General features: G+C 38.1%; 1 protein-coding gene across 1 annotated transcript in view; it reads left to right on the top strand.

Annotated features, from left to right (window-relative positions):
- KCNT2 (potassium sodium-activated channel subfamily T member 2) overlaps positions 1-21768 on the top strand; it is a 281831-nt gene that overhangs the window by 145010 nt on the left and 115053 nt on the right. The window contains exons 6-9 of the mRNA XM_089515794.1: positions 6375-6434; positions 10567-10641; positions 12752-12835; positions 15131-15225. Coding sequence (XP_089371920.1) covers positions 6375-6434; positions 10567-10641; positions 12752-12835; positions 15131-15225 — 314 coding nt within the window. The remainder of the gene's footprint in view (positions 1-6374; positions 6435-10566; positions 10642-12751; positions 12836-15130; positions 15226-21768) is intronic.

Below are 21768 nucleotides of genomic sequence, written 5' to 3' on the forward strand. Positions count from 1 at the left end.
CAGAGCTCTGCATGTGGCCCTTTGGATCCAAGCCGAAGTGATTGCAATGTGCTTTAGTACACTTAAGCTGAGCATGAAATTAGAACTGAAAAATTGCAGCTTGGCTTTTTTTTAAATGTAGAATAAGTTTAGAATTGTATTTTATTGAAGGTTCTCTCCTCTTTGCTCGAAAGAAGAGCAAATTGCTCACTCAACAATGCTAATTTACTTTTGATTGGCCTTCATGCTGCCCTCCAATTATACACTCCTCTTAGGTGAAAAAAGGAGACTAATGTGTGAATCAGGCATTGATTGGGAGAGCTCAACCTCCTCTGAAAGGAGGAAGCAGCTCTTTTTCTCCATTTCCCTTGAAGAAATGATTTCCTGAATAGTGGACAAGTGACTGAAGACAGAGAAATGTGCTTTTAACAACAGCGTGTTTATGATGAGTTTGAAGTGTGTATATTAGTTGCTGTTGGGCTACAGTGTCCCATATAAGATGCACATTTTCATCATTAAACCTCTTAATACTTGTGACAATTTGGAGAAAATACAGTTATTAAGAGAGTAGCTAAAAAGATAGTGCCCCCATTCCTTCCATTTCTTTTGTTTATTTGATCGATTCATATTAAAAGGGCACTAATGGCAAGATAAGGAAATGCAAAACATTCTTAGTGGGTTTATATAACATGTCTGTGTGCATTGACATGAACTCCATGGGTTGTTAATGATGTGTTGCTAATGATATGCTTGGAAGCATATGCTATCACCCAACACCACTTTAAACAGAAACTTGTGACAAACTTTCTTATCTGTCTTAATCTTGTTTATTGAATTATTGTTTTTGAATTTGCTGTTGAATACCTATATTTAAAAATATATATTTCTCGTTTAGATTTTCTAAACAAATACCAGTGTAGGAAGCTGAACTGAGTTTAATGACTGTAGAAGGCACACTCATCATATTAGATACATGAAAATATGACAGATGCTACTTCTTTAAACAGATGATTTGAGGGGATGTGTAGTTTAGGGACTTAATTTTTCACCAAATTAGTTTCTGTAGGAAGCAAAAGTAATTTTGGCAATTTTCTTCCCACTGTAAAAAAAAAAAAAAAATCTTCAAAAAGTGTGCAGTTTGCAAAGACTGTTCATAGTTTGCATGGGATCTTTTTGTGCAGAAAAAAAACTATTCTAGTGGTTACACTATCACCTTTTTCCAGGCTTTCAGTTTCTCCATCTCCTGCTTTTATTATGCTATAGCTTTGGCCATTACTGTGGGTCTACAATATCTGCTGGTTTGGTTCCAGGACACATACCCCCCCCCCCCCCCCGGTGGATACCAAAATCCATGGATGCTCAAGTCCCTTTATATACAGGGTACCCCTTATATACATTGGCAAAATCAAGGTTTGCTTTTGGGATTTTTTATTTATTTGTTTATTTTGGAATATTTTCAAGCTATGAATGCAGAATCAGTAGATATGGAGGGCCAACTATACTATGCTTTTCTGCTTCCTCTGAGAGAATGATTTTGGACTAAATCAATATATTTGGCTAATTCTTGCCAACATGTAGCATACAGTTTTTTTCCATGTTCATAATATATTTGAAGTGGTGCTCCTGCCCATCTTTCTCTCTCTGACTATTTATGGGAGACCACATTTGGGGATTGGTCTCCCAGTATAACCCTCTTTCATCTTCAGCTTAGGTCTGGTACATACTGGCACTTTGAGCCAGCCTGGGACCGATTTTAGGGCTCCATAGGGCTGGGCGCCCATACACACACAGCCCTACTTTCAGCGCCTGTGTGCCATCTTGCTGCACCCATGTCCACACAGAGCACACGATGATGATACACGGGCATCCAAGTGCCCAAACAGCGCTTGTTGGAAGCGTTGTCGTCATGGCGCACAAGTGCCATTATGATGCCCTTAAAAAGATGCCGCCTAGAGTGGCTCCTTTTTAGGGAGTGCATCAGTGCCACACCATGTGGCTGGCACAGCATTGATGAGGGGCAAAAACGGGCGGCATGGAGCCACCCATCTGTATCCCCCCTTAGTTGAAATGCTAAAGCACCTCTGTGCTATGCTGAGCTGCAGGAGAAGGCCTGGTGAACTGGTTTGCCCTTCTCCCTTCATTGGTTAGCAATGGCAGCATCTCTGGTTGTGAGCTTTGGTCTCAGAAGCCAGTCATTGTGGAGCCCATTTTCCATAACAAAACAAACCCTCTCCCATGAAATTTCATAGGGCTGCAGGTAGAGAAAACAAAGTTTTGGGCATTTAGAATTGAAAGATCTTTGTTACTAAAACGGATAATTTATTCCTGCCAAATGAGTAGGTACAGCATATGGTTCTCTTCAAGCAGAACCTGTGTTGGATATTTGAACCCAGCAATTGAACTTTTCTTTGAAATGCTGTTGTTATTTCTCTGCTGTCATAACTACTAATATCTATGCTGGATCTTGATTATGCAATTGTTCAGGATGTTGAGCTTTCATTAGCAAGAGACATTTTGTTTTAAAATTAGAAATTCTCATGCTAATCTCATTCATGATTCCAGACTTGATGATGATCTGTTTTTGCACACAGAATATCCTGTAGTTATTGAATATATGCAGTTATTTTAAGTCACTTAGTTCTTTTTATAGTGGGTTTGAAATTGGCAGGAGGTTTACTGGTTGGAGATGACTGAAGCAAATTAATCTGGGAAATGTATTTATAGACTTTGAAAAGAGCCAGTTCCTCTGAGTATGAGGATTCAAAACACGCATATTCAAGAACTTAGTTCAACCAGGGATTTTGTTCTTTGTTAAATATGTTCTCGAAGGAAGCATTGAGTAGATTTAACAATTTTATTCCTGCTGTGAGAAAGTCTTTGAAAAATGCAGTTTTTGAAGACTGATTTCAGTTTAGGACATGGAAAACTCTTAGCTGATTTATTTATTTATTCATGTGGGGGGATGCTGTGGCACAGAAAATAGTATTTCCTGCACAGAAAATAGTATTTGTGTGCTGAAATATTATTTTCCCCACAGAAAATGATATTTGCTCCACATAAAATGCTATAGTTTTGGACTTAGTCAAACCTCTTTTTTCCCCCAGGGATACAATGGTTATTTGAAAATATGTGTTAAACATGATGATGATGATGATGATGATGATGATGATGATGATGATATATTGAGAAACCCTTATGAGTAGAAACCTGGGCTGAAGATAATATTTGCATGCATTTATTTTGTGCAGAAAATGGCTTTTTTTTCTGCAGGAAATAAAATTGTATGCACATAAATTTTATTTTCTATACAAAAAAAAAAGTTGTTCCTGCATAGAAAATTCTGTTTTCTGCTAAAAGCAACCATGTGTGAATTTTGCCTTTGAAAAGTATGTTGTGATACTGGGCAATCCTTCCTGTTATTTAAACCTTCTTCCTAGGTAATAAAAAGTTAAGTGAGGTGGAGTAGTTCAATTACATTTTAATGAGGCTCACCATCACAGGTGATGAGATAACAATGAGATATACAGTTGGGCAGAAGTAGGAACCTTCAAGGTGCTTCTCTGCAGAGGTCACAAAGGTCTAAGAAGCTTCACAGTGCAGAAAGTTTTAACAAATGAACAGCTGGAGTGAGAAGTTCCAGTTTGGGAAGGCTGGTTGAAGCTGACAATGGAATCCAGACTCTCAGCTACTCCATGAATATCAAAGGCTACAAATTCCATCTGAGTTGTGAATTTGTTCTTTTTGTGTGCCTTCAAGTAATTCCCCACTTATGGTGACCCTAAAGTGAACCTATTATGGGGCTTTCTTGGCAAGTTTTGTTCATAGGAGCTTCAGTCTTGTGTTCCCTTGAGGCTGAGTGCATATGACTTGTCCAAGTCACCCAATAGGTTCCATGACTGAGCTGGGAATCTCCAGAGTCATACTCCAGCACTGAAACCACTGCACCATTCTGGCTGTCAAGCTGCATGTATAATAGGAGAATGTATTAGCTAGTTGTTTCCGATTTCTGGTTGCTTTTCCTAATTTGTCTTCAATGGTCTAATCTGTCTGTAACTGCATTTTTAAATCTGTGCCTGAAGGATAAGATGATTGTTCATGTAAAAAGATTATTGCTATAAGATTCCTTATTTAGAATAAAACCTTTTCCTTTAAAAAGTACTCAGTCTCTCTGATGCCCCACTGTCACATGCCTTGGCTCAGGCTAACCTTCCCATGGTTGGAGGAGGGAAGGAAGTGACTCTGCAGCAGTAATGATGGAAAGTGCCAGTGGAATCCTAGCAAAGTTTGATTGAATTGCTAAAAAGGGAGGATTCAAATTAATGGATGGTAGTGTTGAATTCATATAGGATAGGTGCCCTGTAAAGGTCCCATTCTGCTTTGCAGGAGCAGGAAGAAGGGACTTCCTGATTTTTAAAGACACTTTAATTGTGGAAAGCTAATACCATTAATTTTAGCAGAACTTTCATCTATTTTTTAGTGAAGATTCAATGCAAACTTGATTGGAAGCTGTTGTGGCCATGTACACATCACTGAGGAGAAGCACATTAACACCTTGTGCACACACATACACAAAGAAAACAAAAAAGGATATGGAATTTTATAACACCAATATATGATGAACAAACCACATAGTTTAGAAAGATAAGTCCAGTGATACCGCTAAAGGCAAGAAACACACTGATTCCCTGTCAGAATCAATACACATACTTCCTGTATTACAGCCAGCATGTAAAGGTCATGGATTTTATTTTTATTTTATTTTTTAAAAAAGATTCTGCATGGTTATTGAGTGTGGTGAGTTAATTCATGTGTACTGCACAAAATGTGGAAAATAAGCCTATCAGTGTTTTGTTAGCTTCTGAACACTGGTTGTTAAGGTCAAACAACAGTGGGGAGCTCTTTCTGTCTGTTTATAGGTATCTGGAAGAATTTGGCTGGCCAAATTTGGCAACAAATGCCGTATTCAACTGTCAAAACAGAAAAATCAAATAAAAATATGGGCCAAAAAAAAAAAAATACTCTTATGCCCACATCAATTATGGGGTGTGGGGACAATTACCATAGAAAGATGTAATGTCTGTGAAATTGTTCACATTCCTTATGGGTTACAGCTGGCATAGTTTTGGCATAGGATAGGTCCTGGCTCTCATCTTTAGTTAATTTGACTCTTGGCTAATTTCCCATCCCAGTTTGACTTCTAAATACCATGTTGTGAGTGCTGGACCTACACAATGTCAGGGACCCACTAATCATGTGGGACCCTCCTGCCCCCTTAGTGTGTCATTTATGTGAACAAGCTAGGTTCAAGCCTTAAAGCCAGAATCCCTAATCCCTCCCCCACAATTCTTGATAAGCAAGGCTGAACAAATACTTGTCCCAAATTGTATCTGATCTCTAGGACTCCTATTCCTCCAACCAAAATGTCATGGTGTATAACAGTCTTACTCATTACTCTGTGTATTTGGGGTTGGTAATAATTTTATGATGGAGCTAGGGGAAGTAGGTAGTATATAGGCAATGGCAAAAACTACTTGAGAGCCTCAAAAAGGGAACCGTCTCCCCTCAGGGCTTCTTCTAAGAGAATAGGGATCAACCAGCATTGCTGGTTAGTACAGGGTGGCTTCTGGCTTCCTGTATAACTGTTCAGCATTCTAGGACCACTGATGACAGAAAACAGTGGGGCAAAGCAGACGGCACAAAAGGTCCATTCTGGGACCACACTGCTGCTGCTCCCTCCAGGACTGCAGCAGCCGCATGCACCCATCTTTGATCTGGATCTCCACAGCAGTCCTGAACTGGGCACCAAAAAGGAGTTGTATGGGAGGGGGGGGGGGGGTTCTTTCAGAAAGAGCCGTCCCTGGGATGGCTTTCAGCTGCACTTGGGGCATGTGTCATCTGAATGCCACATCCCCAGTGCAGTCCTATAGTGGCCTGTATGGGCTGTCTGTTTGAGGTCAGAGTAAAGGCCATCCCTCCTCCAAGCATGGTTGCAAATATGGTTTAGGGAGCCGAAGTCCATGATCTATCTGCAACATTAACACACATCCTGTTTGTCTATAATGTTTCATGGATTCAAGCTTTATCTCTGATTTATCTGCACTCTTTGTTCATGATTAGAGGAAAGACATCCATATAACGCAAGTCAGCCAACACAGAACTGTCACATGTGAAACAGTTCCCTGGGTGGAGTATTCATAGTACAGATACACTTCAAAGTGTGTTTTTGATAGCAGCTGAATTATGCCTTGAGGTCCAGATATTAAAGGTTTATTTAAAAATAAAGATATTTTCTCTAGTTATAGTATTGATTACCTTTCAATATTCTACATGTTTTTATTTAATTTTTGCTAATGCAAACATTGTGTAGTATTTTTACAAATGTATTACTTCTTTAGGTGTCAGTGGCATCGATAAGTTTGTTGGAAACTACGCTCCTGAGTTATCTCAGTTATAAAGTAAGTATTTATAGACATATTATTTCAGATCCACTTTTCATAGGGAAGCATTTATCTCCAGGAAGCTGTCTTTTTACTGAGACAAATCAGTTTTCAAATAGGTTTATTAACTACACCTAGAGGTTGTTACACAAAATGTTTTCTCAATTAATTGAGCTTCTTGTGGATTTTATGATTGTCATTCATATTTCTTCTTTTTCCACTCCAACATTGCCCATCAACCCATTTCATATCACTTGAACAAATACCTTCTCACTAATAATCTCTTGTTTTCTTGTTCTATCAGTGTACTGCAGCCTGTTTCAATGTGCTACTCTAGCCATTTATTTATTTCCTGCCTTTCTCCCAATATATGACCCAAAGAGGCTTAGAGTCAAAACAAAATAGCTAAAATGATATATAATACAAAAGCATTTAAAAAGCATTTAACAACTAATCCAAATAAAACATTAGTTTAAAACAATTAAAATTCATTCAACAAATTTTACAAAATACAGTAGACTCGTTGAACAAACTTCCAACCAAATCAGTTAAAAATTGAAGACCTGTTTAAATAAGAAGCAAAAAGAGAGTAGGGGGAGGGTGTTGAACATAGGAGCAGCCACTAAGGCCCCAAACAGACAGGCCAAAATTACTACAGCAGGACTGCTGTGGAGCCGTTCGTGCCAGGGCTTCACTAGTTGCACGCACCGAGCCCCAATCTGAGCTGCCATCGCAGTCCTGAACTGGGCCACTGAAAAGAAGTGGATTTTTCTGCTCCTTTTTGGCCTGGTTCTTTTGGGAAGATGTGACACTGCCATGGTTTCCAGCCACGTTTGGGGCATGCATCATCTAAACCCGTGATGGCGCACCTATGGTACGCATGCCATGGGAGCGAGGGAGAAGGTGGAAGAGGCACCCACGTGCCCATTCCGCCGCCTCCCTGCCATATTCGGGCCTCCCGCTGTCTTTTTGTGTCTCTTGTTATGCCCTGAACACAGCCGGAAACCACACCATTGGTCTCTCTGTTTCAGGCCTATGAAGACTTTGTCTTGTGTTCTCATTAAATGAGTTTGTGAGTGTGGAGGGACTGAGAGAAAGCTCTCCTTGTTGAATATAAGACTTGGATAGGCTCATATGGGAACACATGGGCATTCAGGTAGACTGGACCTAAACTGTAAAGATCCTAAGCAATACTTTTAATTGTGCCTGGAAATTGATTATTATCCTGTGAACTTCAGCAAGAGAATTATTTAGGGCCAATTCAGACCGTGAAAATAATCCAAGATGATTCTGGATTGAATCTTTGTTGTTCACATGCATTTTGAATGCATCTGATTTGGGGAGGCTATCAAAACCCCCACTTAACCTGGTATAATTGATATCGGGGGTGGGTGGGTGGGTTCCTGAGTTTTTTTTAAAGATTTGTATCATCACCACTGGGAATAATCAATGCAATGGACTTGGGATAAACCAGGATAAACTGTATTTTGAATACATTTGCATTGTCGACTCCATCTTTAATTGAGTGCTGGCATTTATGACCAAACTACCAGAGTTGTGCACACATGTGGTTCGATAATGTGAATAACAAGCCCAGAATGCATGAGACACAAAAAATCTGATGTCTGAAAGACCCCATAGTTGCTATAGGAATGATAGTAGTAGCACTCCTCTGCGATGGTATTCTGATCATTATGGAACTGCCTGCTTCAGATATAATGCAGTATGTTCCCTTGCAATGAAATAAATGTACAACTTGATATATGTCTGATAAATCTCAAGATAAGATTTCCGCAAGCATTGTGCACCATATGTGCATGTGTGTGTGTATGTATGTTTGTGTGTACAATATGAATTCCCAAATAAGATTATGTGTATTTGATGAGTAGTGTGTGTTTTATGCAAATCTCTTTTAGTATAGTATGATACAAAGTGCTAGCCTGCCAGTCAGCTTGTATTGTTATAAAAGAAAGATGTTACAGTGGAATAATTTTAAGTGGACTGCTTGATGACTACAATTAAATGTGCAATAATAGTTGAACACTGTAGCACAGTAAAGCCCCACATTAGACTTTAAAAAAAAAAGCAGTTATCTTTGCAACTTCATCAACTAATGCTGTGAAGGAGTCGTTCTTTTTGTGCAAACATTGGCTGTGATGTGTTATGTGGATTTTGACACGAGTAGGAGTTGCTCCCTGTTTTGTTTAGCTGTAAGTTTTCTGCAGTTGTGGTGAAGATAGTGTCTGTTTGCCATGTTTCCTAAGAATGGGGGGGGGGGGGAGATGTGTGCCAAAGAGCTCTGACTCGTGACCTCTCCATTCAGACAAGCCCCATTTCTTTTACCCAAAGCGGGGATCTGTTTTGCAACATGCTGTCTTCATAACTGCTCCTCTCCACAGTTCCTTTCAGTGCTATTGCTGCTCCATCTCCCTACCTGTAACGATCAGTTCCCTCCCCATTGCTCTAGGCCCTCCATCTTGTAGTTTTTCTCTTAAGAAACTTTGGAGTGGGACAACACAAAATATGAAGTGCTCTACAAGGCAGGGTTCGAATTCCTGCTTGGACATGGAACCCCACTGGGTGACGTTAGGGGAGTCACACTCTATCAGCCTCAGAATGGCAATGGCAAACCCCCTCTGAAGAACCCCAACTGTGATAGGTTTGCCTTACAGTCACCATAAGTTGGAGATGAGTTGAAGGCACAACAGCAGCAGCAGCATCAACAACAGCAGCAAAATAATCTGTTGCTGTTGTAGTCCATTGTATTCTGTGGTTCTTCTTTCCAGAATAATATTCTTGAGAAAGAAAATATATAATACAGCAGGTTAATATGTACAATATGAGTTAGCTTAAAGGAGCATCTCTGCTCTTCAAAAAGAAACAGAAAGCTTTGCTTACTGAAGGAGGAGCGTGTATATGAACATCTGTGAGAGAGATGGTATGGCAGGGGAGGAGTGTGTCTGTGTGTGGGTCATTGAATGGGAAAAGCGATGTGTGTGTTCAAATTTTGGAAAAGTGGGGAAAGGGAGAGCTGGTCTCATCCACTGCTCATCCTGGGGGTTCTGGTCATGCCCATTGCTGGCCTGCACTACACCCAGTTAATTTCAGTCATGACTGCATAAGTGTGCATCTACATTGTAGAAATAATGCAGTTTATGCCATTTAAAGTGCTATTGCCCCGTCCTATGGAATCCTGGCATTTGTAGTTTTACAAGGTCTTTAGCCTACTCTGCCAAAGAGTGCTCATGCCTCAAACAACTACAAATTACAGGTTTCTGTAGGATGGAGCCATGGCAGTTAAAGTGGTGTCATACTCCATTATTGATACCGTGTAGATTTGCCCTAAGAAAACCTCAAGATGATTGAACCCATGTCAAATTTTGTAATTTCTTAAAGCTGGTTAGTGCAGAAAAACTAAACCATCAACATATAACTCATTGATTCCTAAAAAAAATTCACTGCAGATTTCCATTTTCCGGAAGGGTCTTCGTCAATCACAGCACTACTCAACATTTCAAATATTTAACACATATATGGAAGAGTGTGATCACAACACAAAACTCTACCCTCTTCATTTGCCCATAGATATCCACAGTGCTCTATATTGTGAGGTCACAGTTGTGTATATGTTCCTACACTCTTAATTTGCACATATGTTCAAAAGGTACATAGCCTTCCTATGGTAACACGAGAGTATTCAGTTATGGGCATGAGCTTTCCATAAATTGTATGGTGACAGAAATATTATGAGTTTTGACTTAAGTCTGTTTAAGAAGAAGCATTGAAATATCAACACATAGTGGAACTGTGTCTGTGAGCTCCTGCCCTCTATGAAACTGGGTATTCAATATGGCTGTCATCAGGTTTAGAGCCTTGAAATATACAGTTGTAGCTGCAAAAGCATAACTCATATATGCAAATGTCAGGGTGTGTTTTACATGGAGTTCCATGATGTGGGCTCACTCTCACACTAGCAGACCTTTCTTCTGAAAAGAAGCTTGACATGAGCAGATAAAATATCCTGTTTGTATGACAAGGAAAATGACTATTTCAAGATATGTAATATATTAGTGTAATTTTACAGTTTGTTACTGTGTGTCACAATGTACAAAATTAACTGCTGTTAGTACTTTATTTTGGTTTTTGAAAGGGAAACATATGGGAACAAGTTGTGCGGATTCCTTTCCTACTGGAAATTATCAATGCTATTCCTTTCATCATTACAGTAAGTATCTGTATTTCTCTTTTCCTAGGGGCAAAGACTATTGAAGTTCCCTGATAAGTTATTTTGCATAGGAAAAGAAAATATTAAGTTCCAAGAAAAGGATTATATTATAGTTTCTGTTTTTGTATTGATTTATCTTACATCTAGAAGCTTGAAGATGTTTTGCACAACTAAATTTATCAACTATGTTTGAGCTAGTGAGAGTTGCAGTTAGCCCTCCATATCCATGGATTCAGCATCCACTGATTCAACCATCACAGCTTTAAAATATATATATATATATTTAAAAAATACTAAAAAGCAAACATTGATGTTGCCACTTTAGATAAGAGATGCCATTTTACTACACCGTTGTATATAAAGAGACTTGAACATCCATGGATTTTGGTATCCACTTGGGGTCCTGGAACCAAATCCCAGCAGATATCAGGGTTCCACTTTAGATTTATTTAGTGAAGTTAAGAATGTATGTTTTGATGATGTTTTGATGATATATTAGACCTGTTAATGTCTTTTTCTTTCTCATTTAAACATTCACTTCACTCTTTCTCTCTCTCTTGATCTCTCTTGCACAAAGAGAGTTGTAGCATTTATTATATTGTTAGTTCAGGTTGTGAATATATAAACAGGGTTTCCTCCACCACCACCCATATAGTACCGCATCTAGGGGCCTTGGATACTTCCCAATTTTAGCACTATGATTCTCCTTTAACTGCCATTGCAACATCCTGTATAATCCTGGAATTTGCAGTTGTGGGAGAGGCATTTAGAATTCTCTACTGCATAACTCTACCATCTTACCAAACTGCAAATTCCAGGATTCCATAAGATGCTGTCATGGTCAATTACAATGAAATCATAGTGGTATATTTCTGCAGTGTAAAAGGATCAGAGTATCAATGGCTTGTTAGGACAACTTGTTTTTTTACATTCTTCCCCCCCCCCCCCCAAAAAAAAAAAAGACTAAGAGAAGACTACAGTTTTGTTGTTTACAGCTGAGCTAGCTTGGTATAGCATAGGGCTGGAGGACCTACAAATGCCTAGGGAATTTCTGGGTTCTGTGGCCAACCTCTGGCAGAGTTGCGCTAGAGGACCTAGAGATTCCTAGACAGAACATATGAGTCAAAACCACAAATAATCAAAACAGCAAAAGTGAAAGCTGCAAATGTATAGGGCCAGCTGTATTCACATGAGGCAACAGGCTTTTTAGTTTAATTGAATTTGGCAGAAGGAGAGGTACCCATCATAACAAATTCCTTAAAATTCCAACAACCTGATTTACTAAAGGATATTCTTAACTTCAGCATTACTTGGGGAACCTAGTGAGTTACAGCAAATTGCTAGAAAAACTGAACGACTTACTAACTTGAGCAAATAACTGATGAGTTAATTCCAAGATCTGAATCAGACAACTCAGCTACTCAGTTCTGCAACCCTAAACACTGCTGTAGAGACAGTTCTTATACCTAAAATACTGGAACTCATTGGGGGCAGGAGATATTTGAGATTAAGCACTCAGTGGATGTTCTACCTGGATGAAGGCTGGAATCAGAAGAACTAAGGCTGCAAGTATTAACCTACATATACAGGATAATCTTATGTGTTATTTCAGAGGCAACATTCACTTCATTGATTGTATTTTGGTTACAATCTTGTTCTGAAGTAAAAACTGAGAAGAAAGTAGATAAAATATCAGAGTTTTCCCAGCTTATTTGTTTTTTTCTTACCTATTTCATTTCTACCTGTGTTGTCTAGCAGGGAATCAATGAAGCTTGAAATGTGATCCTTAAAAAATGAAACTGCTTTTTGCTACTCATTGGGTGTACATGCTATTACAGTAGACCAACTGTATCAATGGGCTAATAATCTCACACTTTCAACCACCCATGGATCATGATGCCCCATATTATTCAATGGTGATGCATGCAGATCTGGACATGTACATGTTGCTGCCCATTGAATAGTACGGTGCTTGAGCATCCATGTTTTTTCCTATCTGTGGGGAGGTTGCAACTGAACCCCAATGGATGGAAGGCCCCACGGGATACATTTGTCACTGACAAAAGAAATTTACAGAATGTGTTTTCCTTTTATTTGTAATTTCTTTCAGATTTTCTGGCCTACCTTAAGAAATTTATTTATCCCAGTATTTTTAAATTGCTGGCTTGCCAAACATGCTTTGGAGAATATGATTGTAAGTATGGCAAAATATGTATTTCATAATTGATTAATGGCTAGGGGGAGGCTGGCGGACTTCTTCTTTTTCCCTCTGTGTCAATCAAAGCACAAAGAAAGCCAGTTTGGTCTGCAGTTCACTTCAACCATGATATTTACATCCAAGTCTCTGTAGTACAATTGAAAATCTGTAAGCGTAGAGGGCAATAATCCAAATCCTTTAGTTTAATTGTTTTTTTAATTGTCTTTCAAATGTCAAAGTTGTTTTAGTGTTAGCAGTTCCAACCTTCTGTTTTGCTTCCCTGTAGTCTAGTTACTTTTAGTACTGAGGAATCCAAATGCATTGTCTTATGTTTATAATAAAACCACTGGTCCATTGTGAATCCATTTGGCTCTCTTCTTCTTCTTTTTTTCTGGCTCCAGAAAGCCAGAGCTGAGTATTCTTTGAAATCCAAGTTTAGCAAATGTCAATTATGTTTGGCTCCTTTACCATGCTGGTATGCAGACCATAAAAAACATTATGGGGACACAGCCAAAGAGCAGCTCTGCTTCACTTATTTTAGACTAGCACATTTGGCTCTGGGGTCTGCATCCACCAGGCGTGTTTAAGAATGAGTCTAAGCATGTGTGACAAAAAGTACCAGGCTTGGAATAATCATACTGCTAACTGAATTTCTTGGTCTTATACCTTGAGTATTGTGTAAATTTCAGGCTGTATATAATGAAGTGGAAGATTAGAAATCTAGACATTGGAGGTTGTAGAATGACTAGTGGGTCCTAAACATTAACCCAAGAGAGTTTAAGTGCTCCAGTTGAATAATCAGCTCACTGGATGGTCACTGATTAGTTTCCACTCTGTATCTGTGAAATGGAAATAATAGTGTTTTCTTGTGTCTGAGAAAGTTGTCATAACTATGAATATAATTAATACTATCAACATCCATGCATGGATAACCTCCTAGATTGACCTTTTAATGTGTTTGCTGGGTGTCTGGCTATCAGAATGTATCTGGATGTTCCTCAGCTGTCCCCCAACCATCTGTGACCCCTTGATATGGTGAGTCTTTGGAGGAGAGGGGAGAAATAATGTAGTTCCTCCTGCTATGGTGACCCCATATCTACATATCCCTAATGAAGGATCTTGATTTGAGCAATGGCCTCTCATTGGGACTGGGACTTTGGCCAGGATTCTCTTTGTCAGTGTTTCCCAAGTACTATTTATGTGTTATTTCAGTCTCTAATGCAGAACACACAGAAAAAGCTTGCATTATTCTCACTGTAGCCCAGCTATAGTGGCTGCCTCTCTTTCCTGCTCATCTCATTCTAAGAGTCTAATTATTATCATATAGCTGTATATGGCCTGAGCTCTTTTTAAAAATCTTCAGGACTTCTTGTATACATTTATGTAGCTAGGTAAAATTTGGTAACCCCTCCTATTCCCAGATTCAAGGAGCAGTTTTTCCTGGTGATGCTCATTTGTTTAGGAAGGTCCATGTAGCACCTTCCTTGGCCAGGTCTGTTGTGAGCAAAAAAAACCCCAAACCAAACTACAATTCTGTTCATGCCTAAATCAGATGTCAATCCCATTGAATCCAAAATGAGAGTCAGGTAAGAATGCATAGACAGTAGCCTAAGACTTATTATTTTAGAAGGCTTCTCACTGTTCAGTACTACTGTGTTACATTTCAAAATGTTACATGCTCATTTCAACATTACCTTAATTTGATTTAGTGTTTATTGGAATTTGTTGTATTAAACATATATTTTAGAATTCATTTTTACAAGTTTTTCTAGAGGTTCTTTGTGCTTCTTTGTTTTCAATTTTTGCTTTACCTTTTTTGTAACACTTCGGTGGAATACTCTAAATTGCTTTAAAGGTTTGAATATATTGGGAAAGCATGGGAAAGGATGGTATATAATTTTTAAAAAGAAAATGGTGTAGTATAGTGGTTTGAGTGTTGTACTAGGACCTGGGAGACCAGGGTCAGAATCCCTGATCAGCTGTGGAAATCCATTGTGTGACCTTCATCAAGTCCGGCTCCTAAGCCTCAGAGGAAGGTAAAGGTAGAACAAATTCTGCCAAGAAACCCCTATGATATGCTTGCTTTGGGGTCACCATAAGTCAAAAATGACTTGAAGGCACACAGCAAGATAGATAAATACAAGGACTCTATCATACAGCCCATATATTTGTATATAAAATGCGAGCAAAAATGATGGAGGAGGAGATATGATAGTTTTAGTAGTAAAGGAATGTGTAATATATAAATCATATTTGAACATTATACATTTTCCCTATTTTTCTAAAATCTAGAATGATCTCCATAGAGCAATCCAACGTACACAGTCTGCGATGTTTAACCAAGTTCTGATTTTAATATCTACATTGTTGTGTCTGATCTTTACATGGTAAGTATTACATAGTGCTGTCATTATGACCTGAATGATGTAGTTTCAAGCAAAAGTTCTAATTACATGTCATTTTAGGATATGTTTGGTGGTGAAACACTCTTTATTGTAAGAAGACATTTGCATGCTTATAGGAAAGGGATATTAAATCTTGTCCACTTTAAGAAGTGACACAGTTAATGTAAAAATGCTCCTTTAATTGTGGGGTAAATAAAACTGACTGTTTGCACAGATCATAGTGTACTAGAGATTGCTTATTCAAGGAACTTGCAGATAGGCCAGAACCAAGTGAGGCCCTTGTAATATGTTTTTTGTACATCTTCAACACTGGAGTTGAGCTAAATGTAACAAATATTCATAGAGGGGAGTATTGTCAGCTGCTTGAAGTACTGAAAAAACATTGCAGATAAAGTTGTAAAATAGGCATTTTGATGGTTTGAAACTTTATTTCCCACATGAAACCACAAACTAAACCCAAAAGGTGTGACTTGAAAAGCCAGTCCTGAAACACTTTTCGCTTCCTGTGATTGTTACACTGTATTATTTTATATTATGTCTTCCAAGTTAGTTTTTTTTTAAAAAAAATCCCTGTGTTCCAGTACAAATTGTTACAAAGAAGTAGCACCTGGACACTCTGTGCAACTGCCATTCACTTTCTGAAGTGCTGCCTTGAGTGCTATTGGATGAGCTTGTGCTTTCATATATGCTGGGGTCTGGTTCTCTCTTTCCATTCTACTATTGCACTAAAGTAGCTGATGTAATACAAAAGTTTGAGTCCCCTTCTCTTTAACGCTTGGTTGGCTGTGGAAAACAAAATTATTTGAAAGCAAGACAGAGTCTGTGACTGACAAGGAGGATAGTGCTGCTTGGAAGGGAACATTATGTTCAGGTGCAGCCTGCATTTTTTTCTAACTGACAGAAAAGGAAGAAGAAAATGGCAAGTTGACCTACAGCAATTGTTGCTGCCTTCAACATGTGCAGATTCTGGTTTATTATGCCCCATTTTATTCTGCCCTTGTTCTGACCCTTCTAGAGGGGTGGAGTGAGGGGAAGAGACTAAATAAGAACAGAATTACTCAATGCCACAATTGCTAACTAAGGAAATACAGTCTGTAAAAGCCTATAATATTAATTGAGATTATATTCAGTTTGCTTTAAAACAGTGTTGATTTTCCATTTGTTTCTGTTCCTGCTACCATGGATTTTCCAAGAATTATCCTTCTGTCTTTAGATAACTATCAGCAAATATTGCTATTTAAAACCTCTATTCTGATATACTGATATTTGCTTGTTGTAAAACAATCACATAAGAATTTTCATGAAAACATATCTGTCATTTTTCACTTCAGCCTAAGCACACTTATTGGTGGTGGTAGGCGTACTGTTGCAATATGGTGTTGGTCTGAAAGATCAGGGGACATGCTGTCACCATGGATATAGCAGACTGGAATTGCAATCCAGATACTACTTGGCTACACCGTAATTTGTGCTCCACAGACAAGTCAATTATGCCACCTGGACTCTTAAGTTACACTCTGATGCAGGGTTCCTAACCAGGTAACTTAGAAATATCATTTACAGATGAATATTCAGCATTCTAGACAAGTTTGTAGGTTCAGCATTAGGGGCCATATTCTGTGCCCTGCCATGTATTTGTTTGCAATTGCTCATAAAGAAAGATAGTCAGATATCCATTCATGTATACACATATAATACAAATATGAACACTCCCAAATGTCTGGAAGAAGTTCCTACGACCAGGAAGGAAGCTGTCTGGAGACATTCTTATGACCAGAAAATGGGGAACCCATGCAATCACAAATGCCCAGGCATTCCTTATATTATTTCAGTGTTAGTATCTGATGAAAACTGAGAGGGCATATATGGAAATTAAATACTCTTTCTGTTTCCTATGCCCTTATAAATTGTTCCTGGTATTGGATGACTCTTTGAATATGATAAAGTGGGAGGACAGATTTTGGGGTGAGCTAGTGTGAACAGAGAGGAATTCAAAATTCAAATCGTAGTCCATTGTTGTCAGGTGTACAATCAGAAAATCACTGGTACTTTCTCCTTCAATTTTATTGGGGGTATTTAATCAGCTTCTTCACATTAGCCAGAATGCAAGGACAGGGCAAGCCAAGGCACAAATAGGATGACATATCAGCCTAAATTCCAAACCAGTGTGTTCGGTTAGCAGTGAAGAGACTGGCATTAGCACATGGGAAAACAATTCTGAAAGTGGGACAGGTTATTTATTTATATCTTTCTTTATATAAGGATTTATATCACACCTTTCTCCCACAATGGGGTTACATATATATTGAATGATGTAAACATTTTGAACATTTTAGCTAGCTTCAGACTGAGGAGAAATGATTTGTGTTTGTTTTGTTATTGTTTTTCTTTATCCTTTACCTTAGCATCTTGAAATGTTATCTGTTCTTGTGGGAAAGAAGCAATTTATTAGAGCATATCTAAAAATACCACGTCTTCTGTCATTTGTCTTGACAAAAGTAGTATATGACACTCTTTTTCTAGTATTACTGCTTCCATGTTGGCAAAATTGCAGAAATATAAAGGGAAATTGTATTCTGTTTCCATTAATCATTGGCTAGACAATCAGGTAAACTGCATTTCAGAATAGATTTTTGGTAGAAGTGACAGACAGAATTCAATATGTGTCTGTGGTTTCCTGGTAAAGCAGCAGGGCATCCAGTCAGAATGTCATCCTGTGGTTTAGAAAAACAACCTATACAGAGTGAAAAGAAACAACAGAATACTTACAGGAATATCAAGACAGCAGCTTTGATTTCAACTGACTCTTTTCCTTGGCTGCATGGTGAATAACTCTGTAACAAAAAATAGTATAAGGCTAGAGCTTTGCTCTTTAATGACATTACATCTTGATTTTGGTACATAGCTGCAGGTACATATTTATAGTGCTTCCCTGATAGTCCAAGGCTGTGAATTAGGAAGTTGTGTCAGTAGTTCAGGATCTTTATGTTGTCCATATAGGACACTGCTTTGCAAAAATTGTTTAGGATTTGTTGATCATCATTTCATACCCGATTCATGCATGAATCAAGTGGGAGTAAAGTCGGTTTTGTTGCCCTGTGACTGCTTCCCATTTTGCTCTGATCATGTATAAAGTGGGAAGATCATGTGGAACATTGGTAGTGCCAGCCCCAAACTAAAGGAGTTGCTATCATGGGAATTTTCCATGTGATGCGCTCCTCCCATGTGATTCTTTCATGTTCTATGCTACCAGGGAAGCTTAACATATTACCTCTTGAGTAACACATTAATGTATCTTTAGAAGCCCACACCTCATGATTCAAAACACTTGCAGTGCATGTATATATTCCATTCCCCTGCTGAATGGTCTAAGCCACCTTCAGAGCAAAACAGGAGGAGATGGTAGCAGTTAGTAATGAGATACTGGAAGATAAAAACATCTGTTGCTGAGCATATATCAATGGGACAGATATAATTTTTCTTATATTGAGCATGCATTATGTCATATTAAGTGTAGTATTTTCTTTTCAGTGTGTATTTTTCTGTGCTTGCCCTGATGCACACAAACTCATTATATTACTAAGAGTTATTCCACTTCCATTATAGAACATAATTGTGTTCAGTATTAGAGTTTTGATAAATGATCATTAAGTTGTCTTATTTACTTTGGAAATAATACTGCTTGATTTTCTCTTGTTCCTATCACTGTCATATTTACGTTCTTATAGCAATATTTTGTTTCCTGGCTTTCATGGAAACGGTACTCAAAGAAGCTCGAGTATTCTGTTGCCATCGTCAGTACTTTATTCAAGTAGTACTCTATCACTGCATGAACAATTATCCCAGAGTTCAAAAAGAAAACAAGAACAGCAAAGAAACACGTCCTAACCATCCATATATATATATATGTCCTTGAGTCAACCTCAACTCATGGCGGCCTTGTGGATGAGACACCTCAAGACAAGCTATCCTCCACTGCTCTGCTTATGCCTTGTGGATTCATGCTTGGGAGTGGGACCTCCCTCATTGAGTGTATCTATGTGACATGTGGCCTTTCTCTCTTTCTAATACCCTAAAACTTTCCTAGCATTATTGTCCAGTGAGGTGTGTCTTCTTATGATGAGGTCAAATCATGACAGCCTCAATTTGATCATCTTGGTTTCTAGGAATATTTCAGGCTCGATCTGTTCAAGGACCATTTGTTTGTCTTTCTGACTGCCCATGGTATCCTTAGCACTCTTCTCCAGCATCACATCTCAAATGAGTTATTCTTCTTATCCACTTTTGTCACTGTCTTGATCTCGCATCTGGACATGGTGATGGACAATTCAGTTGCATATCTTTACACTTTAGGATCTTACCACTTCTTTCCTAGATGTCCTCCCCATTCCTAGTCTGGTTCTGATACCTTGTTTGTAATCTCCATTCTGACCTCCCCCACACCTAATACTTAAGCTTCCCCACATTTTACTTAAGCACATCTATGTGGAGTGTAAAGATATATTGGATTCAGAGGCCATCACAAGGCCACATTCTTTCATTTTGTGGATTTTATATACATAAACGATATATACAATATAAGCTGTATATACAAATTTTGCTTCTTAAAAATCTCTTGAGAAAAGACTTGTTATTTATTTATTTATTTATTCGGTCTGTATCAAGAATAGTGCTTGTATTCTAGACTGGGTTCACAAAAATTGAATTGCTTTTAATACTCATTATTTTATATCTTTTTTTGGAATTTTGTCACTTAATTTGAAACTGTGGCTCTAATTTATACAGACACTTGAAAGCTGAGGATACATGCCTAGCTAGTAATCCTGGTCTCTTTCTAGTGATATGCAGAAGCACTTGGGACATCTTTTTCTAAAAGTAGCTGGAATTCTGCATGTTGTAAAGCAAAGTAGGGACCATTGACCATGCTGTCATGGGAGGAAATATATAGAGACACGCTAGTAAAATTGTTTAGAAAGTAATAATACTGTGTGAGAGAAGGCCTGTTGATAGAATTTATCAAAGTAAAACATAAAATAAAATTCACACTTCAAGAAGCAGTTCCATGTGGGCACCAAATGGATCAGAATGTTTTCAGGACAGCTGCATCTGACTTAAGTTCACTGGCTTAAAGTACAGTTATTTCTATAGCATATTGTATGCCTCCTGGTATTGCAAGAAAGCAAAAAGAAGACTCTAATGGACACCTTTTTATTAATGAGCACAAGTGTCTCCTTCCTTGTAGATCTCACTTCAGCTTCAGAGGAAATTTTTATTAAAGGGAGGAGGCAGGAGGAGATTGTAGTCTGAGTTATACTATTTCAGGAAGAGCCCAAAAGCTCCACTGGGCACAATTAGGCACCTTTCAGTCACATTCTTTTTAATGGAAGATTTTGCAAGTATGTGCAAAAAATGTTTCTTGAAATAAGTGGGACATTAAAATCCTTAACCTGCCAGATCAAGCTCAGCAACTGAGCTTCCTCTTCCATCCAGTTTTCTTTTCTTTTTTTTTTTTAAAGTTAGCTTCATGACTTTTACTGATTGTATTATATTATATGCATAAAAAGTATACTTCTGAAAATGACATTGTGTGGCTTTTGAGGCTGAGGCCAGCCAGCATTTTGTTTGGTCACCAAATTTTCAGAAGTGTTAGCAATATCTCACAGAATTGGCAATTAGCATTTTGTCTGCATTGCTTTCTGGCATTTACGGTGGAAAATAAGCCGACTGTTTCTCTCTGTGTGTGTATATATAACTGGCTGAAACAGTTTGTGAGTTACTGTGGGTTTTGCAGTCAGCTAGCCTGTTTATTTTATTCTGAAGTGTTTCTTAAAGGTTTCATCCTGAGCCTATGTGGTATTCCCTTGACTACTCCAAACAGAAATTGAAGTAGAGAAAAGATCATTTATAATACAGAAATTTATTTGTTTTAGGAGAGCATTTAGAGGAAAAGGAGTATTGTTTTACCTGTTGCCTTTCATACCTCCCTCTGTTAAACTTGAAGAGCCTTTTAGTAGCTAGGAAACACTACCCCATTTTTATTCAGTTCTTGTGCAATCCCATTTGCTAATGAAATAGTAGTAGCATAAGTCAACATAGTTACAATTTGTTTCAACAAATATTTATGTTCTAGTGGCCTCCTTAACCTTGTTGCTTAACAGATTGCTCTGCAGTTTCCAGAAGTCACGTGGCTTTAATGTTAAAGGTCCTTTTAACCATTAATCTGGAATAAAACTTTTTGAATATAACCATGCTGAAATTTCAAGGATTTTGCAGTATAAAGTGATTTAAGTCATCTTTGTAATTGAATGTCATTGTTATGCTATGAAATTGATGTAGGTTGACATATATGTGAAGTCTTTGCATTGGACAAAATAGGCATGATTGAAATTGCGAATATATATAGAGAACTATTGTAAGATTTACATTTTTGGAGGAGGTCTTTTTGAACTTAGAATTAGTGGAAGGGAGATTTAAATGCTCAGATAAAATACATCACCAGCACTGCTACATGTAAAATTCTCAGTG

This window comes from Sceloporus occidentalis, unplaced genomic scaffold (genome assembly GCF_023333645.1).
Source record: "Sceloporus occidentalis isolate IW3139 unplaced genomic scaffold, rSceOcc1.0.p SCAF_3, whole genome shotgun sequence".
Classification (NCBI taxonomy): domain Eukaryota; kingdom Metazoa; phylum Chordata; class Lepidosauria; order Squamata; family Phrynosomatidae; genus Sceloporus; species Sceloporus occidentalis.